Source organism: Setaria viridis, chromosome 2, assembly GCF_005286985.2.
Source record: "Setaria viridis chromosome 2, Setaria_viridis_v4.0, whole genome shotgun sequence".
Lineage (NCBI taxonomy): Eukaryota > Viridiplantae > Streptophyta > Magnoliopsida > Poales > Poaceae > Setaria > Setaria viridis.
Genome location: NC_048264.2, coordinates 42,606,179 through 42,626,923, shown reverse-complemented (window position 1 = coordinate 42,626,923; position 20,745 = coordinate 42,606,179). Strand labels below are relative to the sequence as shown.

Sequence of the window (20,745 nt, the reverse complement as noted above, 5' to 3'; positions counted from 1 at the left end):
TTACAGTCGGCGGCGGACTGGGCAAACAAGCGCGCCTCCCCCACCCCCAGTAGGACTCGGAACTCGATCTCCCGTGTATAAATTGCGACGCTCGCCGTCGTCCTGGCACCACGACTCAGCAATTGACTCACCTCAACACCCGCGCCCCGCGCAACTCGCCTTCGATCGAAATCCAAGGAACCAGCCAGCATGAAGCTTCTTTTCGCCGCCGTCTGCGGCCTCCTACTCCTGCTGAACGGTATGTGTTGTTCTGCTTGTTCTTGCTAATTTCTCCAGGTGGTTTACTTGCTGTCGTGCATTGTTCTGCTCTCGGATCGGAGCTTTAATTAACGTTGTTGTTAGCAGCTGCTCATGTGGAGTCCCGACGCCATCGCGACAGCGACTCGGGCCGGCGGTATAAGCTGTTCGTGTTCGGCGACGAGTTCGCCGACGCCGGCAACTTCCCGCTAGCAGACCTGACCAAGACGACGCGCGCATGGTACTACCCGTACGGCAGCAACGACAAGGAGCACGGCGCCACTCCAAGCGGCCGCTTCTCCAACGGCTTGGTCCTCTCTGATTTCTTCGGTACGTAATAATAAGCTCGGATCAGTACTTAATATTCTAAATCCTGGCCCTGTCTCATCAATACATAATTTGTGCAGCGAGGATTCTGGGGCGGAAGGAGTCCCCTCCGGCGGAGAGTAAGAGGAAGCAGGACGGCGTCGATCCGTCCGGCATGAACTTCGCCGTCGGCGGCGCCGGCGTGGTGGAGGGGACGAGCGACGCGCCCAGGCTCGGCAGGCAGGTGGACAAGTTCAAGAGGCTGGTCAGGCTCGGCATCATCGACGAGGACCTCACGGACTCCGTCGCGCTCATCGCCTTCTCCGGCAGGCGCGACTACGAGCGCTTCAACGACATGACCAGCACGGAGGTGAAGGCCAAGGCCCAGGAGGTGACGGACAAGATCGCCGACGCCGTGGACCAGCTGATGGACCTGGGCGTCGAGAAGGTGGTGGTGACCTCGCTGCCCCCGCTCGGGTGCACGCCGTGGCTGTCGAGGTCCGAGGACGGCGTCTACGATGCCAAGTGCGACAGCCAGAAGGTGGCGAGCATCCACAACTCGTACCTCGAGGAGAAGGTGTTCCAGGACGAGGCCGTCTTCAACCTCGACCTGAAAGCCGCATTCAGCCACTACGCGGGCCCGTCGCCGCGATCGAAGCAGTTCAAGTACAGGCTGGAGTCGTGCTGCGAGAGCTTCGACCGGAGCGGGTTCTGCGGGCAGGTGCAGGACGGTGAGCCGCAGTACAGCCTGGGGTCCAAGCCGGACAAGTTCTTCTACTGGGACGACATCAACCCGACCCATGCCGGATGGAAAGCCGTCGTCAAGGAGTTCGAGGAGTCCATCAAGAACTACCTCAATATCTAGATATACAGCTCTACTTAGTTTATTTACATGCCAGTGACTGTGCTCACTATTATTAGGTTCCCGATTAGTTTCAATCGAGTCTGTTCTCTAGGTTTAGGAGGGTCATGTGAGTCATTTTTTTTATAAACGTGCATGTATTTCATTAAGAGAATATTAGTAGCAGCAGTTTTTAATATTGTTTTGTATCCAACCGGTAGAGTACCGAGTTACCAACAGCTTGTTGAATTTTGTTCTTGTGGCGTGGTTAGGTGTGGTAAAGGGCCCTCTAATTTAACTTAGCAAATTTAAGGATCATGCTCAATATGTATCGGGCTATAATAATATATGATTTTGAACTAAAAATAAATAGGGTTGAGTTGGATTGTGAAGGAGGCATGATCCATTACCACCCCTATGTGTGGTATATTTCTGGATGTTTTGCCGGTTTCTCTCCAAGTGACTAGTGCTAATTTTATTGTTTGAATAATGGCCACAAGCTCGTGCTTTTGTTTCTCTTGTGCGTGCGGAGCCAGTAATAGGGTGGAGAAAGTACTTTCTGCAGTCCCAATTTGGTCATTGAGGTTTCTTCTAAGCTTATTTTACATTCATTACAATAACTACTTTATTTTATACTTCTTTTAAAATGTAAGTAGTATATACGAGTATTGTTCTGAGTCAAATCTCTTTAACTTTGATCAAGTTCATAAAAAAGGCATTAAGATCTATAACGTCAAATTATAGTTTCATTGAATCTGCTAAGAAATATGCTGATAGTAGATATTGTTCTATTTTTCTATACATTTAGTCAGAGAGAATAGTTTGGTTTAGAACAACGCTAAAGTGAACTATAATTTAGAATCGAGGAAGTCTATTGAAGTACTAACAAGATTGGCAGGTTCATAGTTTTTGCTGAAGATTGGAGACACGACTGAGGCATTTAATAGCACTTAGCCTCGTGACGTTGCCAACAAATGGCTGATGGACAGGGTGTTCGATACAATTTGGAAAATATTAATTGGATGTGTCAAATTAAGTAGTATCTTGCAATTTTTAGTAGAAAATGATTGGCCTGAAATTAATTGACAACTAGTTTTACCTTACAGCAAAAAATTAAGACAGTCCTTGCATGCAGCCCTTACTAATAAGAGCTTGTATTCCGGCGAAATGGATGGAAACCGATGGACAGTTTGTTCAAATACAACTTGGAAGTGATTTAGTGGATTCATATCACATCAGCTCCTGCAATATATAGTTATCTTGTAATTTAGTGGAAATTGTTTGACATAATTTTGGATCGATTTAGTCAGAAGCTCGAAGAAACTGCTCCCTTTAGTAGCAACCTCGCTCTTTCTGGTGAACTCAGAAGCTCGAAGAAACTGCTCACTTTAGTCGGAAGCTCTATGATCTTGTGGTCTCCAGTGAGGCAGTGATCTACTCCTAGGAGAGAGACATGCTTGAGGCACAAGCTTCCTGAGACAATTGTATATAACCATAAAAAAATCCAAAGGCATGAAAATACACCTTGACATCATTATTTAGGATAATTGCATTAAGACGGTCATTCTAATTGTAGATCAATTAGCCGACTTAAAAGGACTCAAGGGAGAGTTTTTCTCCCCAATCCATCTCGTGCACCACCGCCTCATACTTGCCATCCGTGCCATTGTTGTTCGACGCATCGATGATGAGACGGAAGTATATGCCTACCAAAATCTGCTTCTCACCACTAACCACTTTAATTTGTTGAACTTGATCGTATCATTTGTCTGCTTGACGTGCATTGCTTACTCTGTTTCTTTACGTAGGGTGTATCAAATAGTCAATACTTTAATTTGTAGGTTTTACTCCAAGAGTAGTCAAATTATATGTTTTCATGTCTCAAAGTTGCATCAATAGATTTATATTTTGCATATCTAAAAAAAAGGCCAAACCACTTTGTTGAACTTGATGTATATCGTAAGCAATGGATCGCATAAAGTGCCTCGTCAAAAACTTTTTACGAGAAGATTAATAAAAAAATTCATCAATAGAAAATGGAACGGCAATGTCTTCAATGAAATCATAATTTACCAGATCAAACTGTTCATGAATCATGACGTACCAGGACGCGGCTAAGCTATCGAATGCCCCGAACGCATCTTCGGAATTCCCCCGTGAGCTCTAGACGACTAAAGAGATCTCAGCCGCCTGGGCAATCGATCATCGGGCCGTGGATGATCCAAGTGCTATACCACGAACGCTTCATTTCGCTTAGGCCCCGTTTGGGTCCAAGGAATTGGAATCTATTTAATGGAGTAGGCTAATTTATGTTGGAATGTGGCATTCCACAACTTTCCAAAGTTTAGATATAAGCCTATTTTAAATTCATGGGGTGGGAGATGGAAATTGATTCTATAGATTATGGTTATTAGAATGGAATTCAATTCTTATAGCACGCTCTTAGACTCGCTTCTCTATAGTAGAAGTGCAGCATACAAGTATCTCTCCCATATCACCAACTATAATATACAACTATATTCCACATACAATTATATTAGTTTAATTAATTTGTGTCTAAATTATGATTATTAGGATGGAATTCAATTCCAATGATCCAAACGGGGCCTTAGAAAAGTTTTGACAGTTGAATTCAGCAGGTAAACTGTGAAGATGCATCAATAACAAAGTTTCAAGAGAACATATTGGATCCACCTTGCATGTATAGTAGAAAGATGAATCCTAGTAGATGATACGTCTTTGTAATAATTGGAGACTAGTGATGACTGGCGAATGATAATATAACGACATCCATTAAACGACTGCTACGACGTACTCGCGCGGCCATCGATCGATCAGCCGCCGGTCCGGTGCATCAGGCGTCGTCCCGTCCGCCGCCCACCAGGTCCTCGTAGGAGTCGATCACGTCGTCATCTTGCAGACCGTGCTCCGCCGGCGTCTCGCTGCCCCGCAGCCGGATGGATCCATCGAACATGAAGGTCCCGGAGCCGTAGGTCACGTCGGGCGCCTTCGCGTAGTACGCATCCATGACCGCCTGGAGCTTGTCGGACATCCTCATGGAGTGGAAGACCCTGCGACCCTCGTTGTCCAGCACCTTGAGCTTGATCATGGGATCGGGCTCCGGCTTGACGACGCCAAGCCTCCTGTCCTGCTCCGGCGGCGGCGACATGCCTGGTCGATCGATCTTCCGGTGCCCGGCGTACTGTTAGTTTGACTGCCTTTGCTGGTGCAGAGCAAGCATCGGTGCAGTGCTGCCTTGGAAACCCCGTCCTTTTATAGGGTCTAGACGCGCGCCAGTTGAATCGACGCTGCACTCTTCGGCTTCTACGTGGCAATCAATTAAGTACACAGAGCTCGAACGTCGATGCGACAGGAAGCGTTAGGATTTTGCTGCCTCCATTTCACAATATGCTTTGACTCGTCACATTCTCCAACTTTGATTCGTAGTCTCTTTCTTTGCAAATTTTTTTTTAAAAAAGAGAGAGCGCTTTATTGATTGCTCAAAAAAAAATTTACAGGCATGAGCAATCAAATGCTCATATAAGTGGGGGATGATCACACCACACTACATTGCGATTTGCTTCGCAAGCTCATGTGCGACTACGTTCTGCTATCTCTTTACATGACTCAAAACGAGACATGGGAGACTTTCCGCTAGGCGCTTAGCCTTCTAGACCGTGAAAAATTATGCTAGCTAGTATCATCTTACTCGCTTCCTTGATTTAGTGAATGACCGCACTGCAGTCTAACTCTAAGATCGCGGGCTCCCTTCAAGGGCCACCCTTCTTTGCATGCCAATGCCTCCACTTCCTGTACGCTCACTGCATAAAAAATGACTCGCCATGCAGATAACAGAATTTTCCTGCCGTTATTTCGGATCACAACTCTAATACCCGCATGACCACTTTGTTTTGAATACATAGCTTATTAGAGCATCTTTAGCAATCTCCCTTTCCTCAATCCAACTATCATATTGAGAGAGTTGATAAGAAAATAGTGTTCCAACAGTCTTCCTTTAACTTTCCCTTTTCCCAATAATTATTGGGACAACCCAATAATTCATCCCAACTCTCCCTAAATAAAGGAGTTGTAACTCTCTCAATACGGTAGTTGGATTGGGATGAAATTATTGGGAGACTGCAAAAGCAACTCTCCCAATAACGATGAAAGTGATATTGGAATATCCCTATTAACTAGTTATTGGGAAATATTTATTGGGAGACTGCTGCAGATGCTCTTATAATACTAGTAATATTTGTAGCAATAAAATCACAACCATAACATTAACTTTGTTTGTTTTTAGTAGGCACATGATGATTTGAAAATATTTATAGATATATATTGACTGATATAGTTTCTATTACAATATACTATTAGATGTATAGAAGTAAGATATTTCATATTTGAATTCATCCATATAACTTTTATACTGAGGATTTATAGAATTTGACTAATGTTTGGTTAAATTATTATAAATTTGACTTTTACATTCCTAATATGTCTAATAAAAATATTTAACGCAATCCACGTTTTGTGTTTGAAAGCAATCTACTTTCAAATGGATCGGTCATGTTCAATCCAATGTTTGAACAGCTGAAACTATATTAAACTTGAAGATCGAACTAGCGTGCGTGTATTTGTAATTGTGTGTGCATGTATATGACCGTTTGCATCATGTACAAAAGTGGGAAGCCAAATTTCCCAATCACATTTTATTTAGGCTGAAAATCCCATTTATATTGGAGATGCCAAATTACATGATACGCATTACGCAGCAGCTACCACGCCATTTCAACGATTAACAAAAGGACGCTAAATGGAGTAAACACAAAATGCAGCAGTTGTAGAGCAAGTAGTGATAAGCATTAAGCAAGGCGTAACGAAAGGACGCTAAATGGAGTAAACACAAAATGCAATAGTTGTAGAGCAAGTAGTGATAAGCATTAATCAAGGTGGCAACCCTACTACAAATCATTGGCATCCTTAAAGGACAAGAGAGTGATTAACATGCTCATGCCAATTGTTGCTGAGAGTCTGCTCGCTTAAAGGACAAGAGAGTGATTTGGTCTCCCCAGTTTTTCTCATGAACCACCGCCTCGTACTTGGCATCCTTGCCATCGTTGTTCGATGTGTCGATGATGAGGCGGTAGTCTATACCCAGTCCTCATGACAATATTTGGAAAGCCAAAATCCCTTTGAAGATAAAAATCTTTATGTGGTTAATCCAAAAAGATGCTATTCTGACTAAAGACAACCTTATAAAACGCAACTGGCAGGGGGACAAAAGCTGTTGTTTCTGTCATATGGAAGAAAACATCGAAACACCTTTTCTTTGGATATGCCTTGGCTAGGTATGTATGGAGCCTTATTGCCATGGTAATTGGTGCTCCATGTAGACCAACTACCTTTGCCCAATTTTGGGAATGGACTAGATAGTATATGTCACAAAACAAAAACATCCATGTGGTGGGGCTGTCAGCGGTCTGCTGGGCACTCTGGAAAGCTAGAAATGCTGCTTGCTTTGATAAAAAATAGGTCAAATCTCCTTCAGAGATTATATGTTCAGCATCTGTTTTCATTTCATATTGAGCAGGTCTTCATAAGCCGGAGGGGAGGACGATCCTGGAGGCTGGCGCTGATGCAATGAAGGCGACGGCGTTGCACTTTCACCCCCGTGAAGCAACAACCGACGACACAGGGATGGTACTGCTGCAGTAAAAAAGAGAAGAAGTGCTGTCCCAAATCAAGCCAGGAAGTCTGGATACAGTGTGATGCTCAAAGCAACTTTGGAGGCTGGTTGAGAAATGTTCCTAGTTTGGTTGGCTGTGAGATGTTTAGCATGCTGTTAGTTCTGTGTCATGTAATAAGTAGGCTCGCTTTATTCCTCCCAGGTGGAAAGGCCGTCTGCACCTGTCCTCCTGGAGATGCTTTTGTAATCTCTGGTGTGACCATGGTGTCGACAACTCTCATACTCTGTAATTTCATTGCCTAAACAGTAATGAAATTTGGACGTAGCCCTTAGTGGGAAAAAAAAACAAGATGCATTTTTGTGCTCACCACACCACCAGTCGAGTTCTGAGTTGATATACCAAAAACTGCGCGCATACATTAGAATCGAGGTTTCACGAGCATGTCATGACCTTTCATTCAGACGACGGTGCTAACTAACACTGTTCATAATGATAATTAACCTTCCTAGTCCTCCGTAGTACCAGTAGCAATGACTCACTATGAACCCGTTTGGAAGCGTCTCCACCTGCCAATTTGAAGTTTGAACCCGACGCCCCAACAAAATCTTGGCTACTCCGGTTACTGGGCTGGATCGGGTGGCAAGACCTGGCTCGGCCCACAGCACGAACGGACCCAACAATAGATGCCCCGACACCTGAACCCAGTTCAGTGTTCCGGGTTCACTGTGACTCTGGGGGACTAGTGCAACGTGAAGCTGGAATCCATTCCTGTCTGCTCCCCTACCGGTGCGTGGCGCCACCTGACGCCAACGTCCCCACTCGCTACTCCCGTCTCGTCTCGTGAACCCGATACTCCACCACGCGCCGTGGAACCCCGAGCCCTCTTGCTTCCTTTCGGCCGCTTCCGTAAAGCGAAGCGAGCACCAGCATCTCCCCGGCGCGACGACCATCACGGCTACGTGCAGCCCACCAGATACGTCCAAGTTCCTTCTGCCCAAGGGAGGAAAAAGGGCACCTCGTCAGCTCCCCATCCCCTTGGACCTCTCCTCCTGTCCTCCATGGCGCCGCTTTTCACCTCCACCCTCCTCCCCACGACCTCAGCATCGACACCCACCCACGACGTCGGCGCAGGTACCCAGCTTTCCTCTTTGGACCCCTCTGCTCGTCGTCGTTCCACGCCTTTGTGCTCGTGCGCCATTCAAAATTTTCTACTTCCCCGCGCTGAATTGTTACCGGCCCGTGCTATAAAACGAGTGGATAGATTTCTCGGTCAAACACAGAAGAAAATTCTTACAGCTACCAAAATGCCTCGTTTCCACCATTCCACCTTCCTGCTCCTCGCCGTCCTCGTCTACCACCTATCGGTACCTTCTGTGCACGGAGAGGTCGGCAATGGCGGCCACCAGGACCTGCCCGCGCTGCTCTCCTTCAAGTCCTACAACCCGAACGCCACGGCCCTGGCGACCTGGCACGGCCCCAACCCGTGCTCCGGCACGTGGTTCGGGATCAGGTGCTCCAGGGGCAGGGTGGTGGGGGTCTTCCTCGACGGCGCCTCGCTGGCCGGCGAGGTGGCGCCGCTCCTGCGGCTCAGCCATATCAGGGCGCTCGCCGTCAGGAACAACTCCCTGTCCGGCGCCCTCCCCCCGCTGGACGACGCCACGGCGAGCCCGTGGCTGCGGCACCTGCTCGTCGCCCGCAACCGGCTCACCGGGAGCCTGAACATCTCGCTGGGTGCTCTGCTCACGCTTAGAGCGGAGCACAATGGCTTCCGTGGAGGCCTGGAGGCGCTGCGCGCCCCGTCGCTCAGGAGCTTGAACGTGTCCGGGAACAAGCTCGCTGGGGAGATCTCCGGCGATCTGTCCAGGTTCCCGAGGTCGACTTTCGGCGGCAATCTCGCTCTCTGTGGCACGCCTCTGCCAAGATGTGTTCGTGCTTATAATGCGTTAGGATCGGATAGTTCTTCCAATGCTACCACCAGTATCGCTGCTCAATCTCCTGGTGCTGCAGTGAACGTTAGTGGTAGTGTGCCTTCCAGTTCCAGCAATGGAGGTTTCAGTAAGCTTAGCTTGACTGCACTCATGGCCACCGGCATTGGCAACGCAGTGCTCATCACGGTCTCGCTAGCCATCTCCGTGGCCATGTTCGTCTACATGAGGAGGAAGCTCCGGTCGGCGAAGGACGCCTCCGACGCGGCACTCTCCTTCGAGGAGCAAGAGAAGAGGGCGAACGGGGACGACAAGTGCCAGAAGAGCGGCGGGTTGGTCTGCTTCGAGGGCGGCGAGGAGCTGCGGCTGGAGAGCCTCCTCAAGGCGTCCGCCGAGGTGCTCGGCAAGGGCGTGTCCGGGAGCACCTACAAGGCGGTGCTCGACGACGGCATCGTGGTGGCCGTCAAGCGCCTGAGCGCGCTGCAGTTCCCCGCCAGCCGGAGCAAGGCGTTCGACCGCCACATGCGGCTCGTCGGCCGGCTCCGCCACCGGCACGTCGTCAGCCTCAGGGGGTACTGCAACTCCAACGGCGAGCGCCTCCTCGTCTACGACTTCCTCCCCAACGGGAGCCTCCAGTCCCTTCTGCAAGCCAGTGGTGCGTCGTCGCGCTGAAATGAGATAATGAAATCCCAAATGCATTGCCAATTTGCAGTCGGTGCAAGAAAGCGAGTGTTCCTGACGGGCCGTTGTTGTTGCTGCAGGTGGTGGCGCGAGGAGCCTGGACTGGGCGGGGAGGAAGAGCATACTGTTCGGCGCGGCGCAGGGCCTGAACTACATCCACACGTTCCCGGCGCGGCCGGCGCTTGTGCACGCGAACGTGAAGCCGTCCAACATCCTCCTGGACGAGCGCGGCGGCGCGTGCGTGTCCGAGTGCGGGCTCATGCGCTACGCCACAAACATCCAGCAGTCCGTCGTCCCGCAGGCCGCCCGGTGCCCGCCGGACCTGTTCCTGGGCCGGGCGGCGACCGCGACGTCGTCGGCGGCCCCGCCAGCGGCGAGCGTCGGGTGGCACGGGTACGCGGCGCCGGAGCTGGCGTCGGGCGCGGGCGCGAGGGCGACGCAGGAGTCCGACGTGTACAGCTTCGGGATGGTGCTCCTGGAGGTGGTGACGGACCACAAGGCCGCCGACGGCGAGGAAGGCGGCGAAGGGGAGGAGACGATGGGGATGGTGAAGATCGGCGTGCTGTGCACCGCCGAGGCGCCGGAGGAGAGGCCCACGATGGCGCAGGTGCTCGCCATGATGAGCGAGTTCATGTGACGCAGCTGTGCCTGGCCTCTGCTTGTCGGTCGCCGACTCGCCATTGCAATTTGTCAGTATGTAACTGCAGTGCGTAGACTCTAGCTACCTACGTTCCAGGTCTTGAATCGAAAAAAAAACCTTCTACTTCGTCTACTATAATTGGAGCTTCCTTTCAGAAGCTGCCCGATAATCCAGAAATGAGGCACTTAAAAATGCAACTCAGTTATCTTACAAATATAAACGCCATCGTGGGTGTCTTATGTGGATGAAAAAGAAAGGGGGGGAAAAAACCAAAAGATTTGTTGTATAGAGCCAAAAACTCTTCCATTGTTCTCGCTGGATTTAGCTGAGCACAGATGTAAGTAAGCGGCCCAACAAACTGGCCCAATACATTTTCAAGCAGGCCGGAGAAAACACAAAGGTGGCCCAGTGGTGTGTAGAGCTGGCACTGGCCCAATCCCCAGCTGTGTACGCCAACAACTTTGCGGAACTCGACCTGCATTCTGCACGCTCTGAGACTCTCGGTCGGCAGTAGCCAGTACAGTAGGAAAAGGCATCGAGCTGGAGCCATCGACCAGCATCTAAATCCACGAGCACGGTCAAAATTAAGCAGTCCTGCAATTCCATAAAGCACATACTAGTCGGGTAATACTGCAGCGATTGCGACGGCTCACCATTTCCAGCTTGGAGCATGCCAGCGGTGATACAGCGGGTACGGCTGCCCCTACCAAGACAACTCATCTGTGGACCAGTGCTTAACGAGCAGCACATGGCTTCTTGGCTGGCAAGTGGCGACGCCAACATGCTTCAATCATTTCAACGTTCGGATCCCTCACCAAACTGATTAAGCAACCCCGGCCCGGCATCTCCTAACGAACTTCACAAGGACTCCGTGCCACAGCATTCTTTTCGAGGGAGGTAGGAAAAATAAAGCTTGTCAATTCTGAATTGGTTGGTCATAAATGAAAGTCGTTATGCCGGTCGTTTTGCTTAGGCCTTGTTTAGCTGGTCAAATTAGGAGATGTAAAATTACTGTGCTAGCACTGTAGCACACTGTAGCGTTTCGTTTGTATTTGTGAATTATTGTCCAAACATTGACTAATTAGGCTCAAAAGATTCATCTCGCAAAGTACAACAACTGTGCAATTAGTTTTTAATTTCATCTACATTTAGTACTCCATGCATGTACCGCAAGTTTGATGTGATGGGGAATCTTCTTTTTGCATAGTGCCAAAGTTGGGAGTTGGGGGTGAAGTAAACAAGGGCTTAGAGTTCAGATGGTGAGTTCCTTAGTCGGTCAAATCGATTTCAGATTCCAATTACATGTTTGAACTGTAGCCTGCACCCCTTAATTTTCAGGTCGTAAGAATAGTAATCGTTTTTTAAGAGAGATGCACCGTTTTCTTTTTCTTTGCAACGGAAGAACTCGATTGAGGGAGAATCGTTCGACAGTGTTTTACAACAATCTGCACATCGCAAGTTTGCAGAGCAAAACACAACAAACTGAATACGCAATTCTCATGTATATTGTATATAAGATGAAAAGAATCAAATAAATCATCTCATTGATAAACAGAAGCGCAGCGGGTACATGATCTCCACCACAAAGAGTGGCGCGTCGACGCACGTATCCAACACGCGCGCACACCTCCACCCGCCGCCGACTCGTACATACACACGCCCACCGACATCCCTCAACACGCGCCACGAACAGGGGACTCGACTCACGCCAAAACGAATCATATCATCATCAGCAGGCCCGACCGGCCAGGGAGCACGACGGCATCCCCGGACGACGGATCTAGCAGAAGAGGTAGCCGAAGGCGGCGGCGGCGAAGGACGCCGCCGCGAGGGGCACCGCGGCCGAGGCGTCGGAGGTGGGCGCTGGCGCGGGGGCCTGGGCGGCGGCGGACGCCACGAGCGCGGCGGCCACGGCGGCGGCGGCGACGAGCTTCATCCTGAGGCCGGCCATCTGCGACGACGACGACGACGAGTTGGGTCGAGCGGTTGGTTATTGGGGCTGCCTGAGATCTCTCTAGGAGAGTTTAAGCTCTAGAGAGATGCGCGCAGGCAGGAGGGCGAGGAGAGGCGGCTGGATGGCTTGATCGGGAGGTGGGGGAGGACGGTGCGCAGGGGCGATGGTTTTATAGAGGAGGCCTAGGGCCGCCGGGCGCGGCCAGGTAGGTTGCGTGAGGAGGTTGTGGGGCGACCGGGCGAGGGGAGGGTAGGCCCGCACGGCGCGCGGCTGGCTGGCCATTTGTTGGGTTCCGCCGCGTTTGGTGGCGCGCCCGGTCTGGCAGCCTGGCATTGCCTCGCGGTTGCGCGGGCCGTTGGGATCCTCTATGCTGACCTGACCACGCACGCGCGCCTGAGCGCGTCCGTCGCCGGCCGCCGCCTTTCGTTGCGCGTCTTCACGACGGCACGAGCCGCCCGCGCGAAGGAAACTTCGTTCCGTGGGGTATATTCCTAGCGCTCCTGAAACGTGTGATCCTGACTCGCTTGATAACAAAGTTGCTTCGGAACGCTTCGTGGCATAAAAACCAATCTCGGATTCCTCAGTAAGGTAATTTTGCTCGTACTAGTTTAGATTCAAAAAAGAGAGAGAAAATGTTGGCTGTGTTTGGAAAATGCCGCACGGATTTTGTGATGGCCCTTCGCTAGTACTGCAGGACAGAGGACACGCCTTGGCATGATGAGCCCCACGAGGGGTGGCACGGAGGGGCGGATCCAGAGGATCGGCGGGAAACGGTCATGCGCGCATGGGCGAGACCCAAGCTGGTGGCCACAGCTGGCGTGACAGTTGCCAACGGCCCCCACACACTAGCTGTCCGCGTAGTAAAATACTCCGCCGTATCGCGGCCACGCCACCCACCACCGATGTTCGGTACTTCGGTTCGGCGCCCTTCCCTTCTGGCCCCGTCCGCGCGTGCCCTGCCTACAACCACGCACGCCCACGAGGCCACGACGGCGTCCTCCCACCGTTGGGCCGGCGGCCAGATATTTCATTTCACCGAGCATCTGACCGTTTCGCCACGGCAGCTGCGGCGGCGGATCTGCGGTATCCCCCGCGTTCGCCGTGGACTCTTCATTCTTCCCGGCCGAGAGCTCAGTCGATGTGATCGCGGCTTGCCACCGGCCAACGGACTTACGGACGGACGCGCTGATGATGCATGGTACGAAAATCGTGGCTGCCAAGTGGCAACGCTGCTCTCGCAGGATCGAGAGATCGATGGCGTATTAGGCTGGCGAATCGTGACGGGTGGAGGGCGGTTGGAGAAGCTCGATCCGGAAGGGCGTGTGCGGGTGATCGACCGAGCAAAGCATTGAAGCGTTGCACGGAAAAATGTCCGCCCTCTCGGGTAGTGGTAAAACCGCGTTAGGTACCGCACTGCTACTGGAACATTCCGCTTGTTTTTTCTCCCACTTGGCCGGGACGGGAGCGCCGGGCTGACTGACTTTGCTTCGGTCGTCGTTGTGTGCGAGGCAGGCACTGCGTACGCGTGGCCGCAACCGACTTTCCTCGCGCGTCACGATGCCGGGAGCCACGCCGGGGTCGTGATCGGCCGTGCGGATCTGAGCGTAGTGGTAAAGCGGACTCTTGCTTTGCTTGCGTGGTCCTGAAAACGTCATGGAGGTGAACTGGTGGAGGAGGTGCGGATCCCTTTCGATCCATCCATCTAAACTTTAACGGACTAAAACTTAGAAGCTAATTTTTAACTTGCTAAAGTTCAGTTAGCTAAACATAATATTAGTTATTATAATACTACCCTCGGATCCCCAATTCCCCCTTTCTCCATCCGACCCCTGTGCCTCAGCGCTCCACCTCGTCCCTTATCCTCCTCCAGCATATGGATGCAGCCGTGGCTGCCGCTGCACCAGCCCTAGGCCGTCGCCGTCGCCGTCCTCCTCCGCCGCACCTAGCCCCAACCCTGTCACCGTCCTCCTCCTCCGCACCCAGCCCCAGGCTGCCGCCCGCCGTGTCGGATCCGCGCGGCGCCTACGTGGGGCTGCTGAGGCTGGAGTAGCACGGTGGCGAGGCGGATAGGTCGGAGCAAGGCGAGCCGCGGCCGGGCATACAGCAGCAAAGTAGGGACCGGTGTGTTGCGGCCCCCCTCCCCTGGTGAGGGCACCCGTGGCGGCAACCCCCGGTGTGACATCTTCCTCATCCGTGTCCTCCTCGCCAGATCTTCTCCTCGTGCAGCGAGGGCTCCAACGGCGGCGGCCCTCCGCAAGGGTGCCCGTTGTCATACATACATACATACATCTATGGACCCACTAGAAGATTTGGACAGTCCTAAATATGGGGTTGGACACCGAGATACATCTGACATGGAAACCATGGTGCAGGACGGTGTAGTCTACATGGAAAGAGAGGATTTAGTAGATAATTAGGAAAGTACTCGTCGTAATAAGAGTAGAACTCCTCTAGTCATATCCGACTAGTATTCTTATAACCAAACGACCTGTAACCCTGCCCCCGGTAATATAAGGTGAGGTAGGGATCCCCTCCAAAGCAATTCAATCCAACCAACACATAGGACGTAGGGTATTACGCGATCTAGCGGCCTGAACCTGTCTAAATTGTATGTCTGCGTTTACCTTCGAGTTCCTGATCTCGACGAGCACCACTAACCAAAACACTATTTCAGGCACCCCCTCGGTAGGTTGCCGAGTTTAAACACCGACACTTGCCGCGAACTGGCGGGGGATGGCATGCCGAAGGGCAACGGAGGAAGAGCAGGGCTCCGCCCGCGGCTCGGTGGTGGCGTTATCGGAGGGGAGTGGGAAGGAGGCCACAATCCGGAGGCGACAGCATGGGGAGGGGGCGTGGGTGTCCTCGACGAGCGGAGGATGAGGAAGTGGGGAAAGGGGCAGCCCGGCAAGGGACAGGCCGGCTGGTGGAGTGAATAAATGAGGAGCAATTTGGTTTTTTTTATTTAGCTAGGTTCAACTAGTTAAAGGTCTTTAGCTGCAGTTAGCTGGATCTTCGGTGGATCCAAATAGGACCAGAGTCGTTGAGTGGCAATTAGAGGGTGTCGTCCGTCACCAGTAATAGTCGTGGTATTTTGACCAAGAAAGAGTAGCATCCCTTAAATCGTCGCATTCATAGTGGAAGAGACATCTGAATCCGAGCATTGGTGGATTCGCTATCCTTGCAACGACGACTCGGCTTGCACTTTGAAGGCCCAAACCTTAATGATGTGTGTGTGTGCGCGTGTGTCACGAGCTGAGGCCTTAAATCATCATTTGACCCATCATGCTCTTGGGCTGAGGCCGAACATCGAAATAATCAGGCGAGGCCCCAAGTCCTTTAGGTCACCTCTCATGGGCCGGACCACGATGACTGTGCCAACATTTAAGCTTTCTCGGGCAGCCCAGCAAACAAACAAAGCCGAGAGTGATCTTTCCATCTGGCTGCGGCCCACGCCAATCGCTACCGTGGAGACTGGGAGAGGAGAGTGGCTCGAGCGAGGTTGCGGTTGCGGGCTTGCGGCTGCCTGTGCCGAGCGACCACCAAGCTGCCAGCGCGAGGCTCTCCGCTGTGTTCTCAGTCTACACGCGCACACCGGACCCCGCTCAGTTGCGCACGCGTGCACGCGATGATGCCCTTCCTGCTCACGCCGGGCGCCGCCCGCATCGCCTCGGCGCCCTGCCCCTCGCCGTCAACGCTCTCGCGCCTACTCCTCCCGCTCCACCTACAAATTAATGGCCGGCACAACCACCACCACCGTCACCACGTCCACGCCTCCTCCACCCCCTCGCCTCTCGTCTACCCTCGCCTCCGCAACCGCCGCGGCCGATTCTTCGCGTCCTCCCAGGTCCGACTCGCCCCTCCGCCTGGCGCCGCGTGCCGCTCCTCCTTTTATGTAACCCGTTTTCGGGCGGGCCAAGTGTTCGATGAAACGCCTCCGCTGCGGCTTTGGATTTGGCTGATAGCGGTCTGATGTTTGCTGGTCTGTGTTGCAGATGGCGGCGCCAGCCGATGCCCCCGGCGGATCGGTTGATGCGTTTGAGGTGATCCGCGCTCACCAGGTGCGGCCATGGGCCTTGCACGTTGTCTTGGGATTGCGTGTGTGATTACCTAGTAGGGACGGAGTAACTACGCGACTTGAGTGAAGTGAATGTTTTGGGTCTGTTGTGTTGTGCAGGAACACAGTCACTGCATAATTTTGGGACAAAAGAACTGGATGAACTGTATGTGGGGTCAAATACATTTTCACCAAAAAGGCCTTGTTATTTATGTTGTTGAAATAGGCTTGGATTGTTCACTATGGTGATTTTCATTTCAACAAGTAGCATCATGAGGGAGAAAGACTTCGATGCCAATGATGCGTAAAGACTTTCTTTACAAAAACCAGAATTACATGTCCCAGTGTTGTAAGGTTTCACTATCACTTGTAGTCAAACATTTTCCGTATTCTCAACCGAACATTGTCAATTCCTACAATGCATTTCATTAACCTGTGGAATGAGTATATTTGCAACAGTTGGGACTGGTTTGAATATTTAATAAGTTTGGAGTAGTTTGAGCTTGTAGCTGAACTCTTCTGAATGTTGGTTTGATCATTGTCTCTAGATTTTGCTTATTCACTCAAGATTTTCATAATTATAGGCAAAAGCTGCTCGGCTTCCTCCAGTTGAGGAAATACGGACAATTCTCGATCAAAGTGTCAGAGGCGTTCTTGCCACCCATTCTCAGGTATCCAAGTGGACAAACATCTTGTCAGTCTTTTCCTTCATCTACTTCTATAAGTTTTGTAGTAGTCAGTGAGGATAATGTGAAGAGACTAACCCCACAGTTCATGAAGAACAATCTTGCCTACCAAAAGTTATTTTGTTGTTTGAAATGCTTGACAAAGTCCATTTTTCACCGGGCCCGGTGCTCTTATTGGTATTTCTCATAAACTCGCTGGAGCATGATTTGTAATTTTGTACCATGTCATGGTTGCACAGATTCTTCCTCCAAGTATACATTTTTTTTCTGCTTGGTAAGGAGAGAAGAATATTAATCTAGAAAAGGGAGTGAAGACATATTGCAATGTTTTTTGATTAAACAAACAGGAATTCCAGAACTCCAATACATGTATCTTGCAGAATCATACTGGCGCTTGTTCGAGCATTGTATAATATATTCTTATGCTTACAGGAGCATGATGGTTATCCTTCTGGTTCAATGGTTGATTTTGCATGTGATCAGGATGGTTCCCCCATATTAGCAGTGAGTAGTTTAGCAGTTCATTCAAAGGTAAGATAGTTTTATGCTTCCATGATTATGTATGCATGTAAAGTCAGTTGTCTTACCTTTTCGTGTCCATTATGACATTTGGTAGCATCACTGGAACATACATAATGATAGCATACTGGCACACGTGCTGGCATGCAAAGAAATAGGCGTAGATGTGCAAATATAACACTGCCGGAATTTTTATTCGAATTGAATAACTATCTAGTGTACATTCACCAAATTCAGGCAACATTTGTAGAGCATATTTCTTTTATCAGCATCCCTTATGTTTTGCTACCAATTTTGCAGAATCTCTCCGGAAATCCTAAATGCTCACTTCTTGTTGCCAAAGACCCTGAGGACAGAACAGATACTGTAATCACTGTATATGGTGATGCTGTCCCTGTAATCCCTCCCTCCTGCGCTTGCCCACTCTCTATATCATGCCTTTTCCCTGTTACATTTCTCTACAGATATATTGCTAAATCATAATGTGCAAACAACAATAAAGCCTCTTAACCTTAAGTAAGTTAGGGTAGGCTACAGATGAAACGCAAAGAGAGCCACTGAAAAGAGGACAAAAATCATAATGTGCATGTCACCTGATAATAATCTTGTTTACTGACTTATTCTTATTTGAAGGTTTCTGATGAACAAAAAGATTCAGTGAGAAGTGCTTACCTACGAAGACATCCTAATGCCTTTTGGGTATGCTTTCTTAATTTTGTTACCATTCCAACTTCCAAAGACCAAACCTACTTTAATGGAGTACTGATTTCTGATATATATTTTTTTGGCCAAATTAAGGTTGATTTTGGTGACTTCAGTTTCCTGCGCATTAAACCGAAAGCTGTGCGCTATGTATCTGGTGTTGCAACTGCTCTCCTTGGCTCTGGAGGTATGTGGCCTTTAGAATGACCTAGAGGAAATCTAGTCACTTATAAAAACCTTGTAGTCCATGAACCAGAACTACAGCATTCATTTATATTTCAAATAACCATGTCTTAGCATCTCTACATAAATAGCACCTACATATCGGCCACGGATTTGGATCCAAGTTATTTTTGTAAATATGTAAAAAAAATATTTTGATATTGTTGCCTGATATGCTAACCTACTGTTTACTTCCACAGAATTCAGTGCTGCTGAGTACAGGGAAGCAAAAGTTGACCCAATATCTCAATTCTCGACTCCTATTACAGTATGTCTGGGTTCTGTTTTCCTTTACCCTTATGGTCTTTCCCATTATATATTTATTGGACTTTACCTAAATATGTAAACATTTGGTTACCTGATACCTGTGTATATACACTGCAGAGCCACATGAATAAGGATCATGCTGATGATACAAAGCTCATTGTGCAACACTCAACCAATGTTAAGGCAAGTACATGATGTATACTTATGTAGCATTTGTTCCAGTAATAATACAATAATAAAGAATTTATTCCAATAATAATACAACAACAAAGCCTTTACTTTAATAATATCACTGCAAAATCTTATCATCTTAAAAGAAAACTGCGCCTCAGTATTCCTTACCTGATGAAGCTGTCTGTTTTCTATATTGTTTTCTGTAACTAAATAACTCAGTATTTTTTTTTTGTAAAATCTTGATGCATTGTGGTGCTTGTTGTTTTGGAAAAAAAATGAATATTGCACTCTGCTCCAAGCCTACAATTGCAATTTTCTTGTCCAACACACAGGTTAAAAGGCGCAAACATTATCCAGACCTCAAATTGAAAATTTGCAAACTAGTTTACAAAAGAAAGTAACAATCTGTTTCATAGTGTAGCTGTTATGTGTCTGCATATTTAGCAACCAGAAATATTATTCTACTGTATGCTGGAAATTAGAATCTGCAACATGAAGAACTGGGTTAATTGCTGTAGCTGTGTACCATTTGTACATATTGTAGTTTTTCAGTATTACCAAACCATACAGTCATGAACTCTTGACCACCCATGAGCAGGGGATAGTCATACAGTAGGAATTATTTCATCTTCAATGCTTTGTACAACTCCATCTTAAAATTTCTCAATTTTGCGTTATTACAGTTTTGACCAAATACTACTCTTTTTTTCAAACATATTCGAACTTGAAAGATGACAAATGCAAAGCTATTTCAGGTGGATTTTGCTTTTATGCTGGATGTGGATAGCCTTGGGTTCAATGTGAAGGTAACTCTTTAAAGCCTGTCTTGTTCTTATACTTTTCTAATTTATCCTGGAAATGCTCTCAACGCACCCAATGCTATACTCAGATACTGCTTGATGCATTGTTAATAATGCCATATGTTGACAAAAGAATAAAACCTGGAGATTAAATGCTACCTACTCAGTTTGAATCAGTAACCATAAGTCCAGCATTACAGCATCATAACAGAATACCAATATGTTCGATTGCAACCTTTAGACTTATTTGGCTGGACCTATTGCGTTTTTATTGAGCTCTGCTCTCTTGTAGTGAAAAACCTAACCCTTTTATAACGTTCTAATATGTGATTTTCTGTTATCCAGGCCGGTTATGATGGAAGTGTTCTGAAGTTGCGTATTCCCTTCCCTAGGCAGGCGCAAGACAGGAAGTGAGTCTGCACTCTTGACTCTCTTAGCCTTTTCTAACCTGAAAAATTGTTGCTCTTTTCCTGTTAAGTGGTGACTTTCTGATGCTTTCTTTATAGCCATCTTTTGCTTCAGTTTGAACATTATTTAAAATTGATGGCTAAGATGTGGTCATTTGTGAATATTTCCTCGAGTGGTTCTCTCAAATGGCTTGTTATTCTTTGTTTAGGGATGTCAAGACACTAATTGTGGAAATGCTCCAAGCTGCAAAAGCCGCATCCTCACATGCCGATTGATGTCTAGTTCTGGAAGGTGATGGATCTCACGAATGTAAATGAAAGATAGCTAGATCAAAGAGCTCAGGCTTACATTCAGCCGTTCTATCAGTTGAAGATGGAGCTACAAAAAATGTGCATTGCTTTGCTGTATGTAGCAAACAACAACACGCGAAGCACTCCCAGATAAACCAACGGAAAGCAGCTTGTATCATTGTATGCAACTCTTTCGAACTGCCTGTTCAGCAAACAAACAACTGTCTTACTGGAATGCTATTGATGTAGAAGGCTTAACCGCCGGCCAACTCGAGTGGCTTAACGATATACAAGGTCCTATTAACTACGTTATGAACTACTGTTCTTGTGATTCGATCATGTGTTCTGC

The 20,745-nt window shown here is 48.8% G+C and overlaps 3 protein-coding genes across 3 annotated transcripts; all 3 read left to right on the top strand.

Moving 5' to 3' along the window:
• Positions 1–27: 27 nt before the first annotated feature.
• LOC117842570 (GDSL esterase/lipase At5g03610) lies at positions 28–1,530 on the top strand. Its single transcript, XM_072291600.1, has 2 exons — positions 28–238; positions 346–1,530. Exon 2 carries the CDS (start codon positions 719–721, stop codon positions 1,406–1,408), a length of 690 nt encoding a protein of 229 aa, XP_072147701.1. The 5' UTR covers positions 28–238; positions 346–718; the 3' UTR covers positions 1,409–1,530.
• A 6,385-nt stretch (positions 1,531–7,915) lies between these two features.
• On the top strand, positions 7,916–10,489 carry LOC117842349 (probable leucine-rich repeat receptor-like protein kinase At1g68400). Its single transcript, XM_034722760.2, has 2 exons — positions 7,916–9,654; positions 9,761–10,489. Exons 1-2 carry the CDS (start codon positions 8,133–8,135, stop codon positions 10,315–10,317), a joined length of 2,079 nt encoding a protein of 692 aa, XP_034578651.1. The 5' UTR covers positions 7,916–8,132; the 3' UTR covers positions 10,318–10,489.
• A 5,363-nt stretch (positions 10,490–15,852) lies between these two features.
• On the top strand, positions 15,853–20,730 carry LOC117844845 (glutamyl-tRNA reductase-binding protein, chloroplastic). Its single transcript, XM_034725651.2, has 12 exons — positions 15,853–16,118; positions 16,267–16,332; positions 16,913–16,999; positions 17,447–17,545; positions 17,834–17,929; positions 18,167–18,232; positions 18,332–18,422; positions 18,658–18,725; positions 18,842–18,907; positions 19,654–19,704; positions 20,044–20,108; positions 20,315–20,730. The coding sequence occupies exons 1-12, from the start codon at positions 15,900–15,902 to the stop codon at positions 20,379–20,381; spliced, it is 1,041 nt and encodes a 346-aa protein (XP_034581542.1). The 5' UTR covers positions 15,853–15,899; the 3' UTR covers positions 20,382–20,730.
• Positions 20,731–20,745: the final 15 nt, after the last annotated feature.

Coding starts and splice junctions, on each gene's coding strand:
- LOC117842570 (XM_072291600.1), top strand. CDS start 719: ATGAACTTCGCCGTCGGCGGCGCCGGCGTGGTGGAGGGGACGAGCGAC.
- LOC117842349 (XM_034722760.2), top strand. CDS start 8,133: ATGGCGCCGCTTTTCACCTCCACCCTCCTCCCCACGACCTCAGCATCG. Junction 9,655..9,760: donor GTCCCTTCTGCAAGCCAGTG/GTGCGTCGTCGC, acceptor TTGTTGCTGCAG/GTGGTGGCGCGAGGAGCCTG.
- LOC117844845 (XM_034725651.2), top strand. CDS start 15,900: ATGATGCCCTTCCTGCTCACGCCGGGCGCCGCCCGCATCGCCTCGGCG. Junction 18,233..18,331: donor GACATCCTAATGCCTTTTGG/GTATGCTTTCTT, acceptor GGCCAAATTAAG/GTTGATTTTGGTGACTTCAG. Junction 19,705..20,043: donor GCCTTGGGTTCAATGTGAAG/GTAACTCTTTAA, acceptor TCTGTTATCCAG/GCCGGTTATGATGGAAGTGT.